The following is an 11,139-nucleotide window of genomic DNA, read 5'->3' as shown; positions in this document are numbered from 1 at the left end:
AACTCGGCGCTTTGTTAGGAGGCATGTGATTACTTTTCTCCCAAGCACTCTGCTGGGATTGCTCCATCAAACTCAGTCTGCACTGTTTGCAATGAAAGCAAAGTGACTCTCTTACTGAATGTTGTGCCTTCAGTTGTGCTGAAAGTGCTCTCTCACTCCACCCTAATGGAGTGAACTTGTGCCATTGTGAGGGTAGTGTGGGCCTTTTTGTTGCTCTTTTTTTTTTCATTGTATTACAGTGTGAAGGGATTTAGACCAGAAGTGAAAACTCTGGAGGGAACAGCATTCAGTCAAAGTGTCCACTAGGAACACAATTCTCATTCTCATCTCTAGCATACCTGAGCCAGGGCAATTTGACAAACATGGCATTGCCAAGAAAAATTTGAAAGTTGACAACCCTTGACTGAAGAGCTTTGATGGTTGAGTTTTTTTTCTTCTATGTTTAGCTAAAATGCAATGTCTTCTTTGTTACTTCTTGTCAATCTCCTTTAACGCTGTAAACCATAGAATTCTTACTGCTGTCCACATGTCAATTTTTATCAAGAGAATTCTGTGCAAGCTTCTGCATCAGTGTGGCTGTGTTACAGCGGAATCGAGACAGTATATAAATTCTCCATTGCACATTGATGCCCATTTCAGGTTCTGCACAGTTCCTTTGTAGTATTTTGTTTCTAGCATGTTATCAAGGTGTGTCGTAGAGCCCAAGTTTGCTGTTTAGCATGCCAGGTGTGGCTAAATGCTCGCAACGCCTAGCAGCCAGTGATTTTGCACTTGCGTAAGCTTTATTGTACAAAACTGGCTACTGATTGTATGGATTGTTTATAGAGTAGAGAGGCATTCCGTGCCATATAAGAAAAGGTGTCTATGGCTAGCCCAAGAAAGTTTCCCTATTTTTGTACCAATAAAGTTACTTTTACAAAATGGCTTTTTTTTTTTCAAATGGCACTTTTAGGCAACATGTCTATCTGTGTGTAGTGCAGTGGTGACTCTGCAGAGTACATACACATGTTCCAAAGTGTGGAGCGAGGTTTTCCCTGGTCTGTGTCCTATGTGCACCCAGGGAAGCAAGAAACAATGCAGGAGGCTCTCAGCTCTGAGATACAAACCCTTTACTATCTCTTTTGAAACCCTCCAAATGACTTGTACATATATTTACAATATTCTACAGCCGTGAGCAAATGTACAAAGCCTTTCATGTCACGAGAACTCGCAACATTGCACCCTTCTTTCAAGCCATCTTCCCCCCTCTGTTTCTTGGCAGAGGGGGGCAAGACAGTGCACAAGAGGTCATTCAGGGAGGCAAAAAAAATAGAGATAAAATAAAAAATAAATGACAGAAACAGTCGTGAATGAAACGCTCTTAACATCTCACGTGAACAATGACACGCGGGAACACTTCTTTTTTTCTTTTTTTTTTAACCACCCTTTCAGCCCCAAGCATTGAACCAACAACACGCCAACTGTAAAAACAGACAATGAAATAAGGGCGCACGAGAAGGGACTGATAGTTGTAATTCGTTGAGTATATCACCACCCTCGCGCACGTTACGGGGGTGCTAGTGACTTAGGTTCTGTGCCTTCTCTCACAAGCAAAAAGCCGACACGCATTTTCCTCTCTCGCACACCACAGTGCCCACACATCCCCCCCCAAATCCCTCCAGGCCATTCTCACTCCCGCAAACAGACAACACAATCTAGCGAAGCAGGCCGCCACCCCTCAGAGTAAGACGGCTCTTGCTGTAGCACCACTCTGGCCTTTCTCATTGCTGCGCGTGTACAAACACCCACAACCCTGCTCAACTCTGATTAAAAACGAGGAAAAAAAGGCCACATGACGTCGCACTGTGCAGGACCTATGGCACTGGCTGCGGGAGCCGGACGACTCCTTTGGTTCTCCTTGCATTGTCGCCAGACCACAGCGGGGAAGCTGAGCTGCTCGGTGTCGCAGCGACACCACTCAGGTGTGCAAGCTTTCTCCCTAGTCTGCGGTGACAAGGTGGCCGATGAAACAGTTTCTCAGCTAAGAAGCAAGCTGCTACGCCTCGTTGCACTCTCTGAATCTGGCGATGGAGATCAGGACAAGACGAAGAAAAGCAAAACCTTTGGGGGGGAGGCTGGAAAATGCAGCTCACTCGACCCATGCTGCTGGAGTTAGCAGTGCAACGAGAAATTTGTGGGGAAGAAACCAAAGAACGACGGAAGCAGCGTGCTTCGTGGCTGCAACATGTGTACACGGCCATCTGTATCCACAGCTGGTTACGCAAGCCAGGCCATCATTGCAACTCCTCTCTTCTTTCACAGGTACCACCCTCCTCCTCCTCACAGAATATCACAATCCTGCCTGCACTGATCACAGTTTTGTGTGCAGGAGCGATGCTTGCTCCATTCACTGCCACCACCTTTCTCTCTGCCCAGGCACGGGGCCGGGCACATACCTTGCAACACGTGGAAAAGAAAAACTTAAACTCGCTCGCTCGCTGCCTACCACTCACAGAATCGAGCATAGATAACTGGACCACAGTCTGCGCGGGGGGTAGCAGTAGTAGACAAAATGGAAAAAACCCTGTGCGACACTCTTGAAACCTTCTAGAAAACACACGCACACACTTTGCCCTTGTCTGCCATTTGGCCTCTTCCATTCACCACCCGGGTGCGGATGGCACCATAATGTGCAACATGCCACACGCGGTTGCCACCAAAACTCGCTCTCTTTCTTCTTTTACGTAACAACACTTGCATCGCAACAAACGCAGCAAGAAACGACAAGCTTAAACTTGGAGACGGGACAACTGCCAAAGAAACTACGCAGAAACGGTGAGAAAGGAACAACGGGAAAAAGCAGAACAAGCAACGTTTCGGCGTTTTTTTTTTTGTTGTTGTTGTTTGTCCCTGTGCACTGCCTTCTACCGCCGTGTGACAGTTTGCTTTAGCCTTCTCAATGCCTTGCTCAAGCTACACAAGTCTGCTGTCCTCGCAGACGGCGGCTTGCATCTTTTCTCGAGACAAGTCGACAGCGTGCTCGAGCTAGACTGGATTCGGCGGAATGCCGAATCACGCAAGTGCCGAGAAATACGGAACGAAAAACGCGTACAAAGATGGCTTCCAGAGCACATGAGCACAGGTTTCACTGCATAAAGGCTACTGCCTCGACAATGGCACACGAGAGCCTCTCGGAACGTCTCAAGATGCCACGACGTTGCACCGCCTCTCCTTCAACGACACCGATGCCTTGCTTGCATATAAACTGTAACGCTCTGCAATGCTGGGCCCCAGGAACCCCATCACACCTCCCCCAAACACCAAAAACACCGGTGGATTGCTTCTGTGCGCCTAATGGGCTATCCTAAAACACTCTTTTGCGTGAACAGCGGTTGCGGGCTCTGTCGTAACACATGCATGTACGAGTTCCCCCTTTCCCCCTCCTTCAATCAACGCAACGACAATCAAGCACAATTGGAGGCTAAGAAATGTGTTATGATAATGAGATTGCTGCGAAAAAAAACAACAACAAAATAACTATGATAATGCAATCATGCAGCGCATCGGGCCAATATCCCAGGAAAGGCGTTCCCAATGTACAACTTGTACGACGTAGTACGTCTTCCACATATGTCGTCCGCCGAGCAGTCGTCGCGTATGCAGCGACAAAGCCTGCTGCAACCTTGAAAGTAAAGGTTCATTCTTGGCGCAGTCAACTTTTTTTTTCATAATGAACAGTCCACTCCAAAGTTGATGCTACTGCTTGCTTGTGAGCCTTGACAAAAAAAAAAAAGAATAGAAATAAAATTTGAACATTAAAATCATTCCTGAGTGAGAAAAATTTACAAAACGGCCGCACGCCCGTGAATTGGAAGCTGCCATTCTTGAGCAGTGTATAAACTTCTCTTGCTGGGTAGATGCCCATAAAGGTGCGACAGAAGCCTTTGAATATGATCACGCAAAGAGTAATGCTACCGGGCACCAAGGTAGCTTCCCTGTCATATTGTTAGCTTTAAACTCTGGTATGAATGTGAAATTAATCGAAAAAGACTAGGATTGCACAGAAGAATACTGTAACGGGCAAGGAATGTTTGCGATGCCCGATACTAGCAAATTTGATGTGCAGCGCATACAAAGCACCTGGTCGAAAGAATGCACTGTGCAACAAAAACCTCCAACACCCAACTCCTTTGGCTAAATGGGTGAGCAGAATGGGTTCATTCGATTGACCTTCACTTTGCGAACTACAGTTCAGGAGGCCTTTTACTTTGCCATTTGTGTTCACCAGTTCAACATGGCGGCCACCTGCGCACTATGCCTCTTGCACTGCGCGGGCTTTTAAAGACGAGATCATAGTTCGTACAGGTGGCGATGGGTTGGCTCTGCACCATCAAGAAATGGTACGGAACTCGTGAACCTGTTCATCAGGCACCTTGCAAATCCAATAGCCTTAACACTGCCCGTCCTGCCTTTGATTTGCTGGAAGTATACACTGCCGTACTTTCGTTTCACACTGCAAGCAACACGTATTGCCCAGAACTGCAGCTCTCCAATTCAGCAAGGGCTGGTGAGGCCCCTCCGATTTTACAATAACAACTAGCCTACCGTGTACATGCTCACTCGCAAAGTACTGCACCGGCAACACTCAGACTCCAGCATACAGTCGCTCAAGATGGCGCTAACAGGCACAAGAAGCCAATCGTTTCGTAGGTACGGTCTGGACAACCGAAAATGACGAGAAAGTTCATGCACGTGACAATGATCCAATGGAGGATGACGTGAAAGAGGCGGCACAGCCATACGACAGTGACGCACGGAGCGTGATGAATGAACAAACAAAAAAAAGACAGGAATGCGGGGAGTTGGGAGCAACTGGAAGATGGGGAACCAGCAACTGCGTTATGTACAGGTGCTACAATTTACAACATCAAACAGCCTGTCATGGTGACGACGCGACCGGTCGGCCGCGGCAGAAACGACAGGTTGTGGGAGATGACATGATGATCCAAGCTCAAAATAAATACAGCAAGGTGACGCCACAAACGATGAGAACAGGATGACTGGTATCTTGGCACTAGGGTTACAGTTATAATTACTCAAAACACGTGAAAGAAGGGGTGGATGGGAGGTAAGAGGGCTGAAGTTGTGGTTCGGAAACGACAGCTCCGTTGGCGACAGACGAGGGACACAATGCAGTCGTGAAGGCTCGAAACGAACAAAACGATGAAGGATGCGAAAGTTGAGAGACGATGGGCGATGAAGAGCCAAGCCAATAATGTATTGTTTTTTACAGTGGGGGCTGAGCGCTCGAGGGCACGGCAAAAAGAACGAGAAGTGTCTCTTTCTTGGCACGGATTTTTTGTACTGCAAGAGGCGACCGACGCCATGAATCCAGCTATACTCCAGCTTTCGAGAACCGTGCATGTGCCATCTCTGAAATCTTCTTTTTTTTTTTTTTCCTGAATCTTTTTCATCAAGTCGCATTGTGCCATTGACAAACAGCGTCTTGGCGCGAACAAGGCGCCGAAAATCTCGCTGCGGATCTTTGTCGCCTTCATTTTTTTTTCTATCGCTCTGTCATTTTGTACGACGTGTCAACGCGACACTTTTTTTTACGTTCTTTTTTTTTGTGCAGGATAATGTAAAGGTGGGGACGTTATGACTAGGACGCACACATTTGAAAACCCGCTTCGAATAGTACTTTGAACATGCACACACACGCACAAAGAGAGGGGAAAAAAACAAAAGAAACAACATCAACGACAAGCAAGACTTGACTGGGCGCTTTAGAAACACCACACCGAGATGAGGAGGTACCATGTCTGCAAGAAACACGGAAAGAAAAAAATCGGAGGGACGCCAAAGAAAAACCATGGGACAAGCTTGGTTGCTAGGTTACATTTGTGAACCCGCAACTGAGGGTGCAACTGGCATTATCCGGATCAACGCAGCACTTAAAGACAGAATGCACTGTTTCTAAAAAGAAAAAAGTCTTAAGCTGAAAACTTCCGTACATCTGTGCTCAAAAAAACAAAATTCGAAAAAAGACTGGAAAGTCTCTCAGTTGCCACAAAATAATGATCGCAGTGTTGTAGTTTGGGCACTAGCGAGTTTAATAGCAGCCTTCGATTGATACTTCTGCATCTGCCAATACAGTTTTTAAGCAACGTTAATGTGGGAGGTGTATTTCCTAAAGACGAATGCGCTGGTTCGGCGCAATTTAACGTTTTCCTTTGGCGTCCCTTCAAAGCAGAGCCGTTGCGATGAGTGCAACGGCATCGCCTCTTCACAGCAGCCAACGTTTGGGTTCTACTGCATTTGCGTTGTGCATACAATGAATGTTGCATGCACTAAACAAATGTGCTTGTGCAAGGAACAATGCAGCAATCTGCGTACGGGACACAGACCATGTGCGTGTAATGACAATGTTCACAGTGCTGAGGATAAAACACCAAAAAGAAAAGCAAGGAATTTCGGATGAACAGACTCAACTCTTTTTCTAGCACTTGCAGATTCGAATGAAGTGCAGTCCACTTACAACGATGGTGGGAAAGACGCCACTATACAATCGCTGTACGACAGCGTTTGCTAACGTTCGTGGTGGCTTTGCACACTTTTGAAGCGTGACGTAGCAGGCATTGCCCACTGGTACATAACCGATAGCTCACCGTTGAAATTGGACCACACCGTGAGTGAATGTTCTACGGCCAAAGGCAGCGGCAGCAACTCTCAATTGAGGTACACCGTAAAGAAATGAGCTGCTACGATCAGGTGAGTAGAGACTGAAACCTGCCTTTGTTTTCATTATCATCAGTGAACTTGCGTGAAAAGCACAACCCTACCTCGAGGAAAAAAAAAGAAAAGAAAAAAAAAAACTCCAAGGAAGCTGTCTTTCCGAAAGTCCCTGAATACTGATTGAATGAAATATTTCTCAGGCTGCACTTAGCGATGCGAGGGGTGACCAATGATCACCTGCAGGCTAGACGACAAACCATGAAAGCTTTGTGGTAAAGGTGCCGAAACGCGAAATGATCTGTCCAGTGCACAGAAGGGGCCAGGATGCAGTAGAATGTTGCTCGTTACAATCATGGCTGATCAGAACGTGGGAATAGTTCCCTGGCCAAAGTGGATTGCGCAGAATGTTTGAAGTTTCGAGCCATCAGGTGGTCTTCATCGCCAGTTTGGCTGCCACTCAAGGGGTTAAGGTCTTTTGCTGTTGCACCAAGCTGTTCGAGCCACCGAATTATTTTAACATTTCCGCAGTTTGCCGAGACAATCACTTGGCTCTAATTAGGTGTAACCAAATTTCAATGAGTGCAGCTCTGCTGCCTCAAAACGTTATTCTCATTGTTCCCGACGTCGTGCACATGGACGACGCCCGTTCGCACTACATGGGATTTCGTGCCGGCAAGATTCGTGCTGCATCCGGCCTTGTTCTCCTGCAGATTTGACGCCGCGGAGTGCACTTCCAACTATCGCAACAAAGACCATTAAGTGCAAAACAGACGGCCTCGAAACGAACTTCCCTGCAGAATCGGCGCATGAGTACGCGTCTCATTAAAGGTGCGCTCGCTCGCACGCCAACGTGCATGCAGTTTTGCGAAACGGGCGATGGGAATGACGACGAGTGAGCGGTGAGCGAACAAGGCTTTCCACACAAAAGCTGGGCTTCTGTATGCCGCACCGCAACAGATGAAAAGGGCAACAATGACTGAAAACACGCACACACACACACACACGCAGAACAGAGTAACGGTGAGAAAAAAAAAGCACACACGCTGGCACAATGCAAACAGTAACTGCAGAGCAACGCTCGTGCCGTGGCTACGGGATACACCGACACCCCGCAGCTTGCGCCCCGAGGTAAGACATGAGGAGAGCGAATCGCCCTCTCCCACTCGAAGTTTCAGGCACACTGCACACAACTTGCACCTAGAAATCTAGCGCTGAGGCTGCATGTTGCCCGACAGCTTCGGCTTGCTCCATTGAAAGCAAGCTGGCCGCGCGAGTCAGAACCGTAAGGAATACTCCCCACTCGACACAGTGGCTCCTATTCACTCACACAACGATAACAAACGAAACAACAAACATTAAAACTTTTCAATTCTAGAATTAAACATGGGCCAAAAAAGAAAAAAATAAGAGAAGTGAAAACAACAGGCAGCCCAACACTGTAAAAGTAAGAAGTTATGAACACTACAAGGTGAGTGACACAAAACATTAAAAAAAAAAGCACCTGTGCTGATGACAACACACAGCCATTGTCTTCATTTTCACAAGAAAAGAGCAGCGTGAGAAAGGAAAAAATAAAAGATAACGTAACAACAACAGCGATAACAGGGACACGTTGAAAGAGGAAAGACGGTAAGAGACCTCGACGGACGAAAAAAACCGGCGAGATCTTGCAGTGGTACTGACTGTCCTCGCGACGCGGCCGGTCGCCACAATCGCTGTGCGTGCATGTCGCAGTCCCGGCGAGAAAAAAAAAAGTATTGCATTTGACGTTCCTTCCCGCACCAGCTACCTGCTCAAACACAAGCGAGGTGGGCCCCAGGGAAAAGCTGGCTTGGATATTCAAAGAAAAACCTCCCGCTTAACGAGGGAACAGGTACAGCTTGGCACGTAACGTGAACTGGTTGTGCCTTTTTTTTTGCTATTTTTTTTTTCTTTTTATCAAAGCGAACATCAGCCATGCCTACAGTTTTTGCCTGCTTTCTGTTTGCCATCATCAAGCCTACAACTCCAGCCAATTTGTGATTTGCAGCCGCAATAGGTGCTTTGAGAGGAAGGCTTGGTGATTGACGATATATGGGGAGGAGGCTGGGGAATTGAAGTATGCCACGACACCTGCCACGTAGTCAGTTGTGGACCATGGAGTAGTAGCAGTAGTAGAGTAGCAGTAGTAGTAGTAACAACCATTATTATGTAGCCAATGCGAATGTGCTGAGAGTGCTGTTCAGCACAGAGAAAGCATTTGACAAAGCTTGTTCACCTGTTATGGGCAAATGGTGAAAATCACTGAGCTCGTGCTCTATACAGGCGTTTCTTGGTTATGCGGTACTCGTATACGTTTGCATTGGCCAGGTTAGGCTTGCCAAGTTCGTCCCTTTTAGCAGTGCACCTGTCATGCTGTACGTTCCTCGAGATTTCAACCACGTTTGGTGTTGTTTAGGGCTCTCGAATGTGCTTTCGCACAATTCTACGTTGCCTGGCAGAGCCACACCGTCTCTCTCGATTTTTTGTCTGAAATTTCACTGCTACGTTTCACCGACCGGCATGCCTCGTGGGGAACTAGCCTCGACAAATGCCGTTCCAGGAAAATTTAGTGAACGGCAATGAGTTTGTCTTCAAATAATTGGTGGTGCAGTGGTTACGGAGCTTGTCTGCTGACCCGAAGGTCGTGGAGTTTGATACCAGCTGTGGCGATCGCATGTCAGTGGAGGCGAACTGCTAGAGGCCGGTGCACCATGCGATGTCGGTGCACGTTAAAGAACACAAGATGGTCGAAACTTCCAGAGCTCTCCACTACGGGGTGCATCATATAGTAATTTTGGCACGTTAAACCTCAGATATCTTTATGTTATTTGCCTTCAATTGATAACATCGTTTCACAGGAACAGACGCAAAGAGACTGTAGTGGCTGAGCAAAATAATGTGGCCTCCTTCATTCCCCATCCTCCTCCCTCAAATGGGGTCGCACCTCGCATTACCAACGCATTTCCTAGGCCACGAGAATGGAGTCACGCACGCACACACACATGGCCTTCCCAGGCAATGGCAACGGTGCAGAAAGAAACGGTGGAAGGGTCGCAGCGCGTCGATGACGAGGGACGCGCACTGCGACGTGCTATGCTGCCGCGGCACCGCCGGTTCAGGCGGTGAGAAGCATCTTGTGTTGTTCCACTGGTGGTTTGGGTGGCGGTTGGGGACTGCAAGTTGCGAGTTCCTTGGCCTCGTGTGAGTTCACCGGCGACCCGTGTGGCGCCACTTCGGGAGAGCTGGCCGTCGGCTGCTGGTGCGTGCTGCCGGGTGGCGACGTGGGTGCGCTCGTTGGTGGCGGCAGACGAGGAGACGGCATGTCACCACCCTTGGCCATGGAGCCCCGCTTGCAAGAAGGCGTGGGCTCGGCTTCCTGCATGGAGCCATGACATCACGAGGTATTAGACCGGCTCTTCGGCCATCTCTAAACGGCTTCGCTAGCTTCTAGACACAAATGCATGCTTATTTTAAGCGCCACACTTGTTTTCTTCGAGATGTTCTGCAGCACTCCGCTGGTATCAACTGTAAAACCTCCCTAATACCAAGAGTACTGCTCTCGCTACGAGAACACACCCGATAAAATCAGAAACAGCGCAAAAATAAAATGCATGTGATGGCACCGCCTTGAGGTTCCTAAATAATTTTCCATAAGATCATACATTTCAATAGCATCTGCTAGGGCCTGCATGATTTTTTTTATCGGTAAAATTTAATTACATTGTGTTCTGATGAGGTGAGAACATAAACATGGTGATTTTCAAGCGATTCTATTGAGTCAATGTGGCCAAAATACGAGAGAGATCCTTGAAATTCAAGACATCACACGGGCAGTCAAATCCCAAGGTTTTGGCGCAAAATTCAAGAATGGGACTTTGACCTTCATCATCTCCTTTTATAATGAATCTATGATCGCAAAATGTGTGACACTAGAATGTACAGAGAATGTTTTATCATTGTAAACTGATTTAGTGTTTCCATTCCAGTGTGCCTTTCAGATAACTGAAGTAAGAAAGTAAGACTGCAATAGCAAAACGGCAACTGCGGCAATGCTGACGCAGTTATATCGAAGTTTCAAATGTACGTGCACCGCTATGAAGGGAGACACTGACCTGTCCCTGTTGCAGTAGCAGCTTGTAGCTGGCGAAGAAATGCCGCTGCTGGCATGCGGACAGGAGCAGACTGACCTCGTGCATTATGTCCTGGCGAGCACGCTCGCCCAGGGAGTGCCGCTCGAAGGCCACCCAAAGGCCCTGCAGCTCGGGTGTAACCAGAGTGGCACCTTCCTTGCCATCCTCGGCCATGCCGACATCTTCCACTCCTGAAAGAAACAAAAGGAAGGTGACTGCATGTTCCTCACTTAGAACTACACCACAATGCACTACAGTCGCCGACGGATTTTTC

General features: G+C 47.7%; 1 protein-coding gene across 1 annotated transcript in view; it reads right to left on the bottom strand.

Annotated features, from left to right (window-relative positions):
• Positions 1-1,092: 1,092 nt before the first annotated feature.
• Positions 1,093-11,139, bottom strand: part of LOC119389899 (ski oncogene) — a 151,609-nt gene continuing 141,562 nt past the window's right edge. The window contains exons 5-6 of the mRNA XM_037657317.2: positions 10,848-11,056; positions 1,093-10,111 (exon numbers count right to left, since the gene is read on the bottom strand). Coding sequence (XP_037513245.1) covers positions 9,851-10,111; positions 10,848-11,056 — 470 coding nt within the window. The 3' untranslated portion in view covers positions 1,093-9,850. The remainder of the gene's footprint in view (positions 10,112-10,847; positions 11,057-11,139) is intronic.

Source organism: Rhipicephalus sanguineus, chromosome 4 (genome assembly GCF_013339695.2).
Source record: "Rhipicephalus sanguineus isolate Rsan-2018 chromosome 4, BIME_Rsan_1.4, whole genome shotgun sequence".
Taxonomy (NCBI): domain Eukaryota; kingdom Metazoa; phylum Arthropoda; class Arachnida; order Ixodida; family Ixodidae; genus Rhipicephalus; species Rhipicephalus sanguineus.
Note: the sequence above shows the minus strand (reverse complement) of the source record. Positions and strands in the feature narration are given on the sequence as shown.